Source organism: Neofelis nebulosa, chromosome 17, assembly GCF_028018385.1.
Source record: "Neofelis nebulosa isolate mNeoNeb1 chromosome 17, mNeoNeb1.pri, whole genome shotgun sequence".
Taxonomy (NCBI): domain Eukaryota; kingdom Metazoa; phylum Chordata; class Mammalia; order Carnivora; family Felidae; genus Neofelis; species Neofelis nebulosa.
The window spans coordinates 9,183,758-9,199,980 of record NC_080798.1 but is presented as its reverse complement, the minus strand read 5'-3'; the positions used below and the strand labels follow the sequence as shown (position 1 = coordinate 9,199,980).

General features: G+C 53.8%; 1 protein-coding gene across 2 annotated transcripts; it reads right to left on the bottom strand.

The window, feature by feature from the left end:
* Window positions 1-235: 235 nt before the first annotated feature.
* On the bottom strand, window positions 236-16,121 carry HSD17B14 (hydroxysteroid 17-beta dehydrogenase 14). Of its 2 annotated transcripts, XM_058708795.1 has the most exons (9): window positions 15,814-16,121; window positions 15,274-15,312; window positions 14,589-14,671; window positions 13,809-13,875; window positions 10,831-10,922; window positions 1,133-1,237; window positions 827-894; window positions 635-731; window positions 236-534 (listed from the first exon to the last, which is right to left on the bottom strand). In XM_058708795.1, exons 1-9 carry the CDS (start codon window positions 15,899-15,901, stop codon window positions 361-363), a joined length of 813 nt encoding a protein of 270 aa, XP_058564778.1. In that variant the 5' UTR covers window positions 15,902-16,121; the 3' UTR covers window positions 236-360. The 2 variants fall into 2 exon arrangements, with proteins under 2 accessions (XP_058564778.1, XP_058564779.1); XM_058708796.1 differs by lacking the exon at window positions 15,274-15,312.
* Window positions 16,122-16,223: the final 102 nt, after the last annotated feature.

Sequence of the window (16,223 nt, the reverse complement as noted above, 5' to 3'; positions counted from 1 at the left end):
GGGACGGGCTCCTGCTGCAAGGCCTGCCGGGAGTCGTAGTCCCTTGGGTCAAGACCACTCGTGGGAACGCGTGGGGCTGCAAGGGGCGGGGCGGGGGGCGGGGTTGGCGGGACGCGCTCCCGGCGTGGCAGAACTCAAAAGAGCAGATCAATGACATGAAGCCTTCTTCCTTCTGGCTGCAAACTACTTTTATGGGAACCTGCGGGGGGGGGGGGGGGGGGGGAGGGGGGGGAGGGATGGTTTGGCACGTTGGTTAGTGGAGTTAATGTCTAGAGTTGGGGTGTGCATCTAAGAAGCAGGCGGGTCGAAGCTGAAATTTGGGAGTCCTAGTTAGGAAGGCCCAAGTGGAAACGTGAGAAATCAGGAAGGGTTGGTGGGGGGCTCCAAGGGGGTGCCGGGAATGGCCTTGCACCCGTACCCCAGCTCGGCACCCCCGGTCACAAACAGCTCAGTCCCAGTGCAGAAGTTGGCTTCAGAGGCCAGGAACACGGCTGCCGCTCCCACGTCAGCTGGCTGGCCCATGCGACCCAGGGGCTGGGGAGAGACAAGGGAAAAAGGAGATCAAGGGAAGCCCCCGCCTGACTGCTACACCCGAAGCCTCCCATACCACATGGCTCTGGCCCCCCACTCCTACCTGGGCCAGTATGCCTTCTCGGATTGTGGCTGTGGGGTCAGGCGTGGCGGCGGCCAGCTCCTCCCACAGTGGGGTCCAGATGTTTCCTGGGGAGATACTGTGGGGAGGGAGAAGAGGGGATCAGGGAAGTGTGCCACAAACACGGCCTCGTGGGCTCACTTCCTGCCTTCTCCGCCCATTGGAGCCGCTCACCAGTTGACCCGGACGCCATATTGACTCTCATCCAGGGCCAAGGCTTTGGTCATGGCTGTTACTGCCCCCTGCGGAAGGTGATGTGGGGGAGAGTTCAGTCCAGGGAAGTTGAGGTTCCTCCTGTTCTTTCCTCCAACCAGGGGGTGTCAAGCTGGGGCCTCAGAATGGGGTAGCCATGCCTTCCCTGAGGGCTTCTATGGGATGCCCCAGGCTCTGTTTCTTGGGAGGCACTGGCTGTAGGTTGTCATGCCTCAGGGCTGAAGTCCTTGGAGGCCCTGGTGGGGAGTGAAGGAAGGGGCAGGGTACCTTGGTGGCCACATAGGGAACTGCCTGGACCTGGCCAATGGCCCCGACCAGACTGGAGATGTTGATGATGTTCCCCTGGCTCTTCCGCAGGTGGGGGAGGGCAAGCTGGGGAGACAGAAGGCCAAGTAAGTCACCTGAGCCCCTAGAGCTGCCCCCAGCCACACTGAAACACACCCTGATGTCTGGGACAATGGCCATCTCTGGTATGTTCACTGCTTGGGTCTCTGTGCCTTGTAGGGAAAGCATTCCAGAACCCCAGAGAGCACCTTCACTGGTTTGCCCCAGGGTCTCAGTGCTTAAGGAGTCTCTCCATGCCTGGAAGGCGTTTTTCTCTGCCTCACCTCTACTACTCCTCTCCCTCTCCCCCATCCTTTGTGTCTTTGTCCTCCTTCCCATCCCTGTCCCCCTTTCTCTAGGTCTCTGTCTCCCCACTCTGGGTCTTTGTATGTTACTCAGACTCCTGTCCAGGTCGAGACAGGAAAATGCAAGATGGCCGCATATTTTGCAAAAATGAGAGGAGACTCTTTTATCCATGAGGGGAAGCCCTGTGGTCCGAATGTGATGGGGGGGGGGGGAGTTCGTGACATGCACCCCATTTCATGAAGCTCCCTACCTCCTTGGAGGCCCCTAAACTAATTCTCTCTCCCTCTCCTCCCTCCCTCTCTGTCTCTCAGCTCTTGGACTACACATGACCTTGAATAAACTCAAATTCTATCCTTCCCCTCTCTTTCCTTTGACGGCTGAGCTGGCCGGAGGCAAGACCTGTTCCTGCCACGTAATATTAAAGGGGCGCCTGGGTGACTTCACCTCAGGTCATGATCTCATGGTTTGTGAGTTCAAGCCCTGCAGTCAGGTTCCGTGCTGATGGCTCACAGCCTGGAGCCTGCTTTGGAGTCTGTGTCTCCCTTGTTCTCTGCCCCTCCCCCGCTCATGCTCTGTCTCTGTCTCAAAAATAAATAAACTTTATTTTTTTTTAATGCTTATTTATTTTTGAGAGAGAGAGAGAGCACGAGCGGGGGAGAAGCAGAGACAGAGGGAGACACAGAATCCGAAGCAGACTCCAGGCTCTGAGCTGTCAGCACGGAGCCCGACGCGGGGCTCGAACTCACAAACCGTGAGATCATGACCTGAGCCGAAGCCGGACGCTCAACCGACTGAGCCACCCAGGCGCCCCTAAAAATAAATAACCTTTAAAAAATTTTTTTAAAAATGAGTACTTTGAGAGTGAGAGAGTGGGTGAGTGGGAGGGACAGAAAGAGAGAGATGGGGGAGGGAGAAAGAATTCCAAGCAGATTCCACACTGTCAGCACAGAGCCCGATGCAGGGCTCGATCTCATGAACTGTGAGATCATGACCTGAGCTGAAACCAAGAGTCGGCCTTCAACCGACTGAGCCCCCCAGATGCCCCACCCGACCAGCCCTTTCAAACCTTCTCCACTCCCTCAAAAACAGCCTCCACCTATTCTGAGGACTGTAGCTTCAAACACACCCTGAGCCTTCCAACCTCAGGGCCTTTGCGTTTGCTGTTCCCTCTGCCTGGAATACTTTTCCTGAGATAGCCAGGGGACTCACCCCTAGGGTGACCAGCCATTCCAGTGTGCTCAGAACTGAAGTGCTAAGGTGTCTGTCACATAATAGTTGCTCAACAAATATCTTTTGCATGAAATGAATGAATTTGTTGAGGCTCTATTACGTGCCCCGCCCTGTTGTCAGCTCTTCACACATATTGACTCATTTAATCCTCAGGACAACCCTAGAAGGAGGGACTATCCATAGCTCCTTTTTCCAGGTGAGGAGACTGACCAGGGGACAGAGGGGACTGTCACTGTGATGATGTCAGGGCCAGCACTCGTGGCCCAGCAGTGAGCAGTCAGGGACCAAAACCCGTAACCAAGAAAAAGAATTTCTGAGTGGTAAGAACTTTAAGAGAAGGGGCACCCGGAGGGCTCAGTCGGTTGTGAGCGCCCGGCTTCGGCTCAAGTCGTGATCTCGCGGTTCGTGAGTTCGAGCCCCGCGTCGGGCTCACTGCTGTGGGTGCAGAGACTTCTTTGGATCTTCTGTCCCCCGCCCTCTCTGCCCCTCCCCTCCTCATGTTCTCTCTCTCAGAAATAAAATACACATTAAAAAAAAAAAAGAGAGAGAAACAAAAGGAAAATAACTTGGAGATAATATGAGCGTAAGTGCCAGGAGTATGTGGGCCCTGGGCAGGGGCGGGGGGGGGGGGATTCTGATCCTCCCAATTTCTCAGGCACCACCCACACTTCTATCCTTTCCTTCTCCCCCCTCTCTCATCAGCCTCAGAACCTTCCCTCCCTCAGCCCTGGGCTTGCCCAACCCCTACCCCAGGCCCCGTCCCTGCCTATTTTTTGTTTCCAATTTTTTTTCTACAGTTTGTTTATTTTCAGCCAGAGACAGAGAGGGCGCAAGCAGGGGAGGGGCCGACAGAGAGGGAGAGAGAGAGAGAGAGAGAGAAGAGAGAGAATCCCAAACAGGCTTCACACTGTCAGCGAACAGTAGGACACAGGGCTTGAACTCCTGAACCCTGAGATCATGACTTGAGGCTAAATCAAGAGTCAACGCCTTAACCAGCCAACCAACCAACCAAACAAGGGACTGACCCACCCAGGCGCCCCTGCCTCTTTCTTTCTTTCTTTCTTTCTTTCTTTCTTTCTTTCTTTCTTTCTTTCTTTCTTTCTTTCTTTCTTTCTTTCTTTCTTTCTTTCTTTCTTTCTTTCTTTCTTCTTTCTTTCTTCCTTCCTTCCTTCCTTCCTTCCTTCCTTCCTTCCTTCCTTTCTTTCTTTCTTCTTCCCATTTCTTTTGTAAACCTTATCACTCTCCACCTAGGTATTGAACTTCCTCCCCACCCCTACCTGGCAAATGTGAGGTCCCTGAGGGCTGTGGCACTGGGCACACAGCTAACGCTCAACAAATATTTGTGGCACATTCCCTGTGACCCCGGCTCAGCCCTCCCACACATTCCTTGGCCCATATCCCCCACCCCCACCCCGCTCCCAACCAAGGTCACCTAGCACGCATCAGTGTAGCCATTTCAAGGACCAGCTGGAACCTTATTGGCCTCCCTTTGGACACCTGCCCAGGAGAGCCTGGCTGTGCAGCCACGCTCTGGCCTGACTCCCATTTCCCCTAAGTGTTGGGGTTCCTGGGTCTGCTCTCCGAGCTCTGCCAGGGGAGCCCCCGCTTTGCTGGTTTCCCGTTTACATCGGAACTGCCTTCTGGAGCTCCTGACCTGCCCCCTTGGGGCATCTCCGTCTGTCTGTCTCCAGTGCAAAACCCCCTCCATCGTCGCCAAGAATCTGCCTCTCTCCCTCATTTCCAGCCTCGGACATGGGGTCCCCTCCTACCCAGCTTCTCAAGCCAGAGACCTGAGGGCCTTCCAGAGCCTCCTCCCTCCCTGTCCCAAAGTTCCTTATCCGATCCGTCACTAAGCTTGGCCATTGCGCTTTCTAAGGACCTCTTTAATTTCGGAAGATTCTCTCCACCTCATTCATTCGCTCAGCAAACATTCACTGGGCCCCTAGTATGTGCCAGGTCCTGTGGTAGGTGCCGGGGATACCACAGGAAACGCGATGGGGCGAGATTTCTGCCCTCGTGGAGCCCAAATTCTGGGGGGAGGTAACAGCAAACAGGTAAAAGTGCTTAATGGAATGAGCTAGAATGTGATCAGGGATAAGGAACAACAAGTAAAGCAAGATGAGGAGAATGAGACTATTGGGCTGGGTGCGGTTGCAAAAAGGGTGTTCAGGCAGGAGCTGTGGGGAGGTCTTGGAGAAGTCTGGGCCAGGCAGAAGGAACAGCATATGCAAATGCCCCGAGGCAGGACAGACCTGCCTGTTAGGCTCGACAAGGCCACTGTGGCCGGAGGTGAGGTCGGAGGAGGAAGAGGGGCCAGACCATGTCAGGGGCCTTGAAGGCCACCTCTTTCTACTTGCACAAATGTTGCTGTCTCCTTTTTTTTTTCTTAATTTTTTAAAATGTTAAATAAAATTTAAATTTTAAATAAATTTTAAAATAAATTTTAATTTATATTTATATATAAATATATATATATATAATATATTATATATATATTAAATTTAAAATAAATTTTAAATAAAATTTAAATAAATTTTATTTATTTTTGAGAGAGAGAGAGAGAGAGAGAGAGACAGAGTACGAGCAAGGGAGGGGGCACAGAGAGACAGATGCAGAATCCGAAGCAGGCTCCAGGCTCTGAGCTGTCAGCACAGAGCCTAAGCTCAAACACATGAACTGGCAGATCATGACCCGAGCCAAAGTTGGACGCATAACCGACTGAGCCACCCAGGTATCCTGCCACTGTCTCCTAATTCCTGTTTTCCTACCCGCCACACTTTGTTTTCTGACTTGATCTGCATGCAAGAGCCAGAGTGATCTTTAAAAAACAATTTTTACGGGTGCCTGGGTGGCTCAGTCAGTTAAGCATCTGACTTCGGCTCAGGTCATGATCCCACAGTCTGTGAGTTCAAACCCTGCACCAGGCTCTGTGCTGTGAGCACAGAGCCTGTTTCAGATTCTCTGTCACCCTCTCTCTCTGACCCTTCCCTGGTGGTTCTTGTTTCTCTCCAAATAAGTACATAAACTTAAAAAGATAATAAAAATAAAAACTAAAATAGTAAAAGTAATCTCAACACCCAATGTGGGACTCGAACTGACGACCCTGGGGTCAGGTTGGAAGCTCTACCGACTGAGCCAGCCAGGTGCCCCCAGAGTGATCTCTGAACCTGAACGATCTGTCAGTATTAACGGCATTACGTCACTTTCTTGCTCAAATACCTCCCATGGCTCCCTACTGATCCTGAGATAAAGACCAGACATCTCAGCATGGCCCTCAGGCCCCCTGTGATCCGCTACCCGACAACCCCTTCCTCCACTCAGCCCCTCGACGGCACCAGGCTCTCTCCCTGCCCGGCCTCTGCACAGGCCGGTCCCTCTGCCAGGAACACTTACACCTCACGTGCAGCCACATCAAAGACCCCCCGGGCTCTTGCAGGTCTGGGTCTCCTCCCCGCTGCTCCCAACCTGGAGGGCCACCCCACCCCCACCCCCCATTTAACGCTGCTCGTCTTTGACTTCCTCCGGGAAGCCCACCCTGACCCAGAAGGAGCCAGGCTCCCTGTCACACACCTCCCAGAACCCAGACGTGTCTCCTTCCTAGCACGAAACACTCACCCATAGAAACTCATCTCTGCATTTAGGCACGGACACTGGACTACTCGGGACTGGAAACTCCACAAGGGCAAAGACCACCATCACCCAGCACCCACAACGCTGCCCGACACCTACCGAATGCTCAGGATTTGGTGAATAAATAGATGAATGAGCGGAAGTCAGATGCTTAACCAGCTGAGCCACCCGGGAGCCCCTAGACTACTCTATTTTTTTTTTTTTTAATTTTGGAGAGAGAGAGACAGTGAGCGGGTAGAGGGAGGGAGAGAGAAAGACAGAGAATCTTAAGCAGGATCCGAGCTCAGCACAGAGCCCAACGCAAGGCTCGACCCCACGACCCTGGGCTCATGACCTGAGCCGAAATCAAGAGTCGGATGCTCGACCGACTGAGCCGCCCAGGCGCCTGAGAATGTTCTTGTTTTTAGGAAATACACCCCAAAATACTGAGGGGTAAATGGACATCATGCTTGCGATTTACCCTCAAGAAGAGGTAGGAAAATAAAGCAAACAGGATAAAATATTGACAATGGGGAGTCTGGGTGTACTGACAATATTTTGTAAGTCTTAAATTATGTCAACAAAAATCAGTAAACATTATAATCCATTGGTAGAGTTTATGAAGTTCCCACTGATGAAATTATATGATGTCTGGGTAGGGGATGGCAGGGGCAGTTTAATAAAATGCTTCTAATTGCTAAGCTGGCAGTGGAGACGGAGAGGACTGTCTTTCGTTCTTGGAACACATCCCAGTGGTTTCTGCCCCAGGGCCTTTGCACACTCTTTCCTTTGTGAATAGAAACACCCTGTGCCCTACTTCTCCGCTTCCTTCCCTCCCACTCAGGGCTTAGCTCAACCCTCGCCTTTTCCCTTCTGCCAGGCTTCATTTGCCCAACATGTATCTCGGTGACCTCAACCTGAGTTAGATACTTTGGCCACAGGAAACAGAACGGGGTGATGTTCGCGATAAGCAATAAAAATGTGCAGGCGGTAAACTCGGTGCCAGGCATGTTCTAGAGGCTCCGGGGGTTATGCAATTTACTCTGGCTTGGTTCGCAGAACAGCCCCGCGAATCGTGTACCACGATGAGCCTCATTTTGCAGGTGAGAAACCTGGGGCGCAGAGAGATCGAGAGGCTGGCCACGCTGCAGGGAGGAAGTGTCGGGGAACTGCGGCAGGCGGGCCTCGGATCTGGGCCGCTGACTCCCCCAAGAGGATTCCGTACCAGCCGCTCACGGGTAACAGAGTCAGGGCGCTCAGTAGGGAGAGGCGGGGACTGGGGTACCATGGAGAGCCGTGCCCCATGTCGCACACTGTCCCTCTGCCCCCTGGGGGTCCCGCGTGCCACCCTTTCAAGAGCAACCGGAAATCTGGCCGTTTGTGGGAGACCTCTCTCTCTGGAAACGCTGGGAACTGGATACTATATACTGAGATACTATATACAGTAAAACCTTGGGCCGCGGGCCTAGTTCGTTCCAGAAACAGGCTTGTGGTCCAAGGCACCTGAATACCAAAAGGGGGTTTCGAGCACCAGCGGCTCAGCCGTCATCACGTGATCGTGCTCCGCGCCACGTGCGACCCCGCAATGCAAGACATCGCTCGTTTATCAAGTTAAAATTTATTGGAAACGTTTGCTCGTCTTCCAAACAAACGAATCAATGAAGGTTGGCTCGTCTTGCAGAACGCTCGCGGGACGAGTCACTTGCAACCCAAGGTTTCAGTGTATATACAATATGCCCTTTACGGGCTGATGTTTATGTGTGTCTAATTGTACGGGGGTGGCAATCTCAGTGGCAAACAGAAGTTAGGCACAGGAACGAGGGTTCACGGGTGAAGCAAGGACACCCAGCAGCCCGGAACCACTTCGCCTGGATCTCAGGTGAGACCTGGAGGTCGGCGCCCGAGTTTCCCCACACCCGTGACCCCTGGCCCACTCCGGGGCCTCCTCCCCTCTCTGTCTACACTGGCTTTTCCGACCAACTCCAGCCTCCAGGCCTCCACTCTCACCCCAGGCCCGAGAATCCCACTCAGACATCGGGTGGGCGCCCCCCGCCCCCCCCCCCGCCCCACGCAAAAGGTCCCCCACCCACCCCCGCTCCTCCCCAGGCTTCCGGGTCACAGTGGATGACAGCTCAGTCCTACCAGTTGGTGGGGGTAGGGGTGGGGGAAACAAACCCAAACCCCACGCCTTTCGGTCTCAAGCCCACCCGCACATCTGGTCTGCGAGGAAATCCTGACATTCTAGCTTCGAAAGGGAGCCAGAAGCAGACCAGTTCTCACCAAATCCACGGCCACGAGCCTGGTGGGATTCGAATCACCGGCCTGGACCATCCGGTCAACCCCTTGGCTGGGCCCAAGGCCTCCGCCCTCGCCCCTGCCTGTTCCTCATGCGGCCACCAGAGGGCGCCAGTTCCGCTTACGGAGCTCACTTCGTTGCCTTCAGGCTCAAGTGTCAAAGTCAAGTCCTCACCCAGCCTGACAAGGTTCGATATGATCTAGGCCCTTTTGCCCCCGTTCTGCCCTCACCTCTGGCCCTCTCCCCCTTGCTCACCCTGTTTCAGTCACACTGGCCTCCACACTCCACACTGATCACCTATACCCTGATCAGTGCCACCCCAGGGCCTTTGCACTGGCTTTTCCTCTGCTGGATTGCTCTGCCCCACACACATTCTTGAAGTCTGGCTTAAATGTCACTTCTCAAAGAAGTCTTCTGACCACCCCACCCTGTACACACATACCCGAAAAAACAAAACAAAACAAAACAAAACAAGGGGCGCCTGCATGGCTCAGTCGGTTAAGCGTCCGACGTCGGCTCAGCTCATGATCTCACGGCTTGTGAGTTTGAGCCCCGCGGCGGGCTCTGTGCCGACAGCCTGGAACCTGCTTCGGATTCTGTGTCTCCCCCTCTCTGTGCCCCTCCCACGCTCATGTTCTGTCTCTCTCTGTCTCTCAATAATAAATAAACGTTAAAAAAAATTTTTTTAACATTAAAAAAAAAAAGCAAACCCAAGAACAGCAACAACAACAACGAAACCTCATCTGGTAAAGATACAGACGAAATTACTTACAGGTGAAACATGTCTGAGATTTGCTTTAAAATACTCCGGCAATAAACAAACAAACATACATACAAATAAACAAATAAATAAATAACTAAAAGAGGGGAAAAAAAGTGAGGGGTCCACAAGAACGACAGAATGGTGATGACTGGCGCTGGGTGACAGGGCACATGGAATTCGGTGCACAATCTCTCTGCTTTTGTGCATGGTTGCAAAGCGGCATAATACAAAGTTATATAAAACAGCGTTTACACTTGCCCATCATCTCTCTTGCACAGCACGAATCCCGCCCTGACATTATGTTCTATTTACCTGCTTACCGCCTGTCTCCCCCCTACAGGGTCAGCTCCCCAGGCGCAGGGATGTTTGTCCCCTGCTGCATGCACAGCTCTTAGTACACCTAGTGGTGCTAAATAAATGTTCATTGAATGAACCAAAAAGGGTTACGGGGCGGGGCGGGGCAGGGGTCGGGGACACCTGGGTGGCTCAGTCATTCAGAAAAGAGTCTGACCCTTGATTTCAGCTCAGGTCATGATCTCACGGTTTGGGAGATCCGAGCCTCGCCTTGGGCTCTGTGCTGGGCAAGCAGCCTGCTCGGGATTCTGTCTCTCTCTCAATCTCTCTCTCTCTCTCTCTCTCTGCCCCTCCCCCGCTCGTGCTTTCTCTCTTCCTCAAAATACATAAGTAAACTTAAAAAAATAAGCTGTTGCACAGGATGAATACGTACACGTGGGTGCCATGTAAGTCAGGGTGGCCGGGAAGGACAGGAGGTTCTGAAGAGGTGGGGTTTGAACTGAGATGGAAAGCAGGAGGCCACTATGGGAAGGTTCAGAAGGCAGGATGGTACACAGAAAAGCTCTTTGTGACCCACTGCTCTCCATAGGGTGACAGAGCTCTAACCGCCTATCACAGACTCCCCGTCTCAACCCCTTCCCCCATGTTCCTAACATCCCTCAAGGCTATCCGCACAGCACTTTGGAAGGTTCTGGAAGGTCCTTGGGGCGCCTGGCTGGCTCAGTCAGTCAAACGTCTGACTCTTGGTTTCGGCTCAGGTCACGATCCCACGGTTCGTGAGTTCGAGCCCCGCGTCGGGCTCTGTGCCGACAGTGCGGACGGAGCCTGCTTCGGATTCTCTCCCTCCCTCTCTCTCTGTCCCTCCCCTACTTGCTCTCTTTCTCTCGCTCTCAAAATAAATAAATTAAAAATAAATACATAAAAATGAAAATTTAAAAGGAAGTTTCTGGAAGGTCCTCAAGGACACCGGGCTGCGTAGCCACGCGGTCAGTTCTAACAGGGGTCTGCACCCACCTATTTTCTACAAAGAACGGAGTCCTTTTGGAGTCAGATCAAACCGAGGCAGAGGAAACGTTCTGCTCTGAGGGAAAGTGGGTCTGACAATCTCATCGTCAGGAGGCCACCCGGGCCTGCAGCCCTCACCTTGGTCAGGGTGTACATCCCCAGTAGGTTCACCTCTAGCAGCTGCCGGAAGCCCTGGGCAGAGGTCTCCTCGGGCCACTGTGGAGGCGGGTCTAAGGGTGGGGGTGGGAGACAGAGAGACAGAGAGAATGAGGGAGTGACACAGAAACCAGGGAAGGGAAATAGGGGTATGGGAGGGAGGGGTCACAGGGTGGCAGTGTGGCAGACAAGAGGGTCAGGGATCTTGAAAAGGAACGAAGGTTGCATAACAATTCATCAAAAAGCAATCTCAGGCCAGCAGACGCAGGCTCCAATATGAGCCCTGCCAATTCCTGGCTGTGTGACTTTGGGCCAGTCCCTTTGCCTCTCTGTGCCTCGGTCTCTTCATCTACAGAATAAGGATAACATGTAGCTCTTGGGCTTAGAAATTTCAAGAGTTTGGGGGCGCCTGGGTGGCTCAGTTGGTTAAGCGACCAACTCTTGATTTCGGCTCAGGTCACGATCCCACGGTTCATGAGTCCAAGCCCCTCGTTGGGCTCTGTGCTGCCAGCACGGAGCCCGCTTGAGATTCCCTCTCTCTCTCTCTCTCTCTCTCTCTCTCTCTCTCTCTCTCCCTCTCTCTTCCCCTCCCCCGCTGGTTCTCACTTTCAAAATAAATAAAATCTTAAATTAAAATGTGTCCTGAGTCAGTATTTGTGCCCGACGCTTCGCACCAAAATGTACTTGTTAAATAAATAGGAGGAATTGGTGGGGGGAGGGGTAGTGGTTAGAGGGACAGAAAAATCAATGTTCAGAAGACAAGGAGTCAGAGAGATAGGGGAGTGGGAACAGGGGGGCAAGACAGGCAGTGGGAGGAATGCACCCTGAATGCTCCAAAGGCTTTAGGAGACGGGGGATGAAGGCACAGAGGGGAAGAAAACCCAGGATGGCGGGTAGAAAACTCAATATGGCGGGTGGAAAGTTGAAGGACTCTTGGGTTGTCTTCCCCAGGGGCCTAGGGCTTGTGGCTTTGCTTCCTTCAGGGATCTGCTCAAACATCTTCAGAGAATCCACACGGGATCCTGTTTAACACAGCCCCTGCCATTCTCTAGGCCCTCAATCGTTTTTTGTGGGTTTTTTTTGTTTGTTTGTTTGTTTGTTTTTGCTTTGTTTTGTTTTGTTTTTAAAGTAAGCTCTACTCCGAACATGGGGCTTGAACTCACGACCCAGAGATCACGTGCTCTGCCTACTGAGCCGTCCAGGCGCCCCAATTTCTTCATAGCCTGTATCACCACTAACCGTGCTAGTATAGACAGTGGGTTCTCATTATGAGAGGCAGTCGCGGTCTATAAAATTCCAGCGAATACTGAATCAGCGAATACCGATCCATTGCTCTTAAGGGAAATAGTCACGTGCTATATCATACTATGTAAAGGTTATGGACTAAATGTATCCTCCGCCCCAAATTCGTGTGTTGAAATCCTAACCTACGGTGTGGTGGCATTTGGAGGTGAAGTCTAGGGGAGGTGATTTTAAGCCTTGAGGATGGACCCCCTCATGAATTGGATTCGCGCTCTTAGAAAACAGACCCCAGGGGTGCCTGGGTGGCTCAGTCCGTTGAGTGGCTGACTTCGGCTCAGGTCATGATCTCACAGCTCCTGAGTTCGAGCCCCGCATCAGGCTCTGTGTTGACAGCTTGGAGCCTGGAGCCTGTTTCGGATTCCATGTCTCCCTCCCTCTGTCCCTCGCCTGCCCGCCTGCTCACACTCTGTCTCTGTCTCTCTCTCAAAAGTAAATAAACATTAGGGAGAAAAAAAAAAAGCACTAAGCGATTGACCTGAGGCTGCCTGGCACACAGGTGCGAAAACTGGGGTTCTAAGCCAGCCAGCTCTGTGCACTGCACCCGTGTCTGCCCCTGGGCATCTCTCTGTTTGAGATGGGAAATCAGAGGGCACAGGTCTTCCTTGTTTGGCTTCAACTGGGTACACGCACTACAGGCAATTTGAGTTTTTGCCACTTCCACGAACACCTGGAAGGTTCAGTGGTTCCTGGGGTGGCACAGAAGCTGTTCTTGCGGCTTGGTGACTTCACAGACACGAAGTCCACAAACAAGGAGGATTCACCGTGTCTTTTCCGGTCTGTTTTCTTACTTTAGAATGTAAACCCCACGAGGGCTAGAATGTTTTGTCTCTTTTGTTCACTGCTAACTCCCCAGTCCCTAGGAGAGAACCTGGGACATAGGAGGCACTCGTTAAGTTTCTCTTGACCGCACAAAGGGCACAGAGAGAGAGGATGAACTGGTTATCTGACATCTTGATCCTTACAATATAGGGCGGAAAATGTGGCCCAGAGAGGGTAAGCCACTTGCTTAAAGTTGCTCAGCCAGGCAAGGCATGGGGGGGAGGGAGGGGGAGGTGTCTCTCTTATCATGGCCTTGCTGTGTGCCCTCAGTGTCATCAGTTCACCTCGCTGAGCCTTGGTTTGCCAACATGAGGGATGCCAACATGAGCCTTGGTTTGCCAACATTTGGGACCCTTTATGAAAGGTAGTTATTAAGCCGATGGCATTTTACCTTCAAAGCCACCACACTGAGACCTAAAAACGACACGCATGAGTGTGTCTTTCCAGTCATCAGCGGAGGGAAGGGCCGACGATGATGTCAGGCTACAAGACGGAAGCTGTTTGCCCCAGATGGTTCTCGTAATTACAAGGCTGGGTGGTTTACCTGACTCCCAACCGCGCTACAACAGTAATGATCATTATCGGCATTCCCATTCTAGAAATCTAGGAACTGAGGCTTGAAGAGGTGAGGGCACAGGGCTGGGGGCACACGGCAGGGAGAGAATGGAGCCGGGATGAAAACTCCAGGCGTCGAGGATTCCAGAGCTACACCACCCCATCCAAGTGGACGGAGAGGGGATGGGGAAGACAAAGGGGAAACTGAGGCACGGGAGGAAGGGACGGGAAGCCAGGGAGCGGGCTGACACCAGCGGAGAATGGCCTTGGGCCTCACAACTCACGGTAGCCAGCGTTGTTGACCACACAATCCAGGCGGCCAAATCGGCGGATGGTCTCAGAAATGAGGACCTGAGGACAAAGACATCTTGTAAGGGAGCAGCACTGGCACCCAGGCTTGACAAGCCTGGACTCCCAAAGGCAAGATGGGGAGGGGGAAGCTGGAGTCACAGCCGAGGGGACAGGAAGTGGGGGACTCCCCCAAGTCACTAAGGATGACAGCCGAGGGGACAGGAAGCCAGGGATGCCAGAGAGCAGAGGGCTGGGTATATTCACACTGTCGTCCATGACTCCAGAGACCTGGGGGAGGGGTGTTGGGATGGGGGTGGGGGTTGGCGGTGGGGACATCGGAGAGACACTGACTAAAGGGAAGGGATAGAGGGGCTCCTGGGTGGCTCAGGCGGTTAAGCGTCTGACTCTCATGGCTCAGGTCACGATCTCTCTGTTCTTGGGTTCGAGCCCCACGTCAGTGCAGAGCCTGCTTGGGATCCTCCCTCCTTCTCTCTCTGCCCCTCCCGTGCCCGTGCTCTCGCTCTCTCTCAAAATAAGTAAGTTAACTTAAAAACCCCAGAGGCAGAAGGGAAAAGCTCTTACAGCTGGAGATCCACTGGGAGGGATGTTTTTGTTCTGATCTACGTGACTCGTGTGACAAGAGCCTTGAAGAAGGAAGATACAAAGGAGAACCTTCCCAGGAGACCCAGAACATGGCCAGCAGAATCAGGGAAAGCCTTGATATGAGGCTGAGCCGAAACTTTTCTGACCAGGCAGGGACAAGAACAGCTCACCCTCATATCTTCCTCCTGAGTCACATCACATTGAAGAAAGAGAGTTCCAGCAAGATCTTGCTCCAGGGCCCGGCCCCCAGACTCTGCAGGGAGAGAAAGGCTGGAGGTCCTGACTCCTGGGTCTGAGGGAGGAGGGGCTGGGGACAGGACCCCTGGGTCTGAGGGAGGAGGGGCTGGGGGTCAGGACTCCTGGGTCTGAGGGAGGAGGGGCTGGGGGTCAGGACTCCTGGGTCTGAGGGAGGAGGGGCTGGGGGTCAGGACTCCTAGGTCTGAGGGAGGAGGGGGCTGGGGGCCAGGACTCCTGGGTCTGAGGGAGGAGGGGCTGGGGGTCAGGACTCCTAGGTCTGAGGGAGGAGGGGGCTGGGGGCCAGGACTCCTGGGTCTGAGGGAGGAGGGGCTGGGGGTCAGGACTCCTAGGTCTGAGGGAGGAGGGGGCTGGGGGTCAGGACTCCTGGGTCTGAGGGAGGAGGGGGCTGGGGGGTGAGGACTCCTGGGTCTGAGGGAGGAGGGGCTGGGGGGTGAGGACTCCTGGGTCTGAGGGAGGAGGGGCTGGGGGGTGAGGACTCCTGGGTCTGAGGGAGGAGGGGCTGGGGGGTGAGGACTCCTGGGTCTGAGGGAGGAGGGGCTGGGGGTCAGGACTCCTGGGTCTGAGGGAGGAGGTGAGGACTGAGGGAAGCTCACTCACCATCTTTGTCACAGATGACCACTTGAGCCCCGCTTTGCACTGAGAATAGAACAGGTTACTCCAGCACAGACCTTGGCAAAGGCCTCTGGTGCCCTCTGGTGGCCACTTGGAGTGGGGGGCCTATCCTATCTTCCCTCCGGTTCCCCCTCGTGACCCCAAAGTCTCATGACGATCCTCCAGAGCAAAGGGCAGAAGACTTGACCCATATTCTCCCTGGCCACTCCAGGTGCCTGCTGGGGTTCCTGAGCCCCCAACCCTGGGTTCCAGAATAAACCCCAAACCTGCAAGCGACATTCTCCAACCACCGACTTTGTAGTTACAGTCACTGAGACCCAGAGAAGGGGACTAACCAGTTTTGGACACCTGCCAAAAGCTCAGGCCCCAGGCTAACACTGCCTACTCCTTCATTAGCGTTGCAAAATGAGTTTTTATAGGACCCAAATCTCCACTCCCGTACCGAAGGTCCCCACCCCCACTCGTTCCCAGGGTCTCTCCTCTCCCAGATCCCAATATTCCCGCACAGTCAGACCCCCTACTCACCGAAGGCTCTCACAATCCCGGCTCCGATGCCGCGCCCGCCCCCTGTCACGACCACCACCTTCCCGGCATAGCGCGTTCCCGTGGCCATTCTGCTTCTGCCCTTCTCTCCCTGCCACTCGCTAGGTGCCTCTTTCCACCTCCAGAGTCAGGGTGAGGCCGTGGAGTCAGACCATAAATAGGGGTTGGATCCTGGAAGCCCGGCCCTGGGAGGGCGTTGCCAGGAAGGGCAGAAGCCTGGAAGTTTGGCCCCAGACCCCTCCAACCTCAGACCCAGAAATCCAGGCTGGAGCTGCCTCCTTTTCTAGACCAACAGGTTCGAGGCCCCTGCTCTCTTCACTCCTCGGGACGCTGGAGTCCACGACTCCAGCTCTGCCCCTAAGAGACCCCAGTGTCACAACCCCAAACAGACA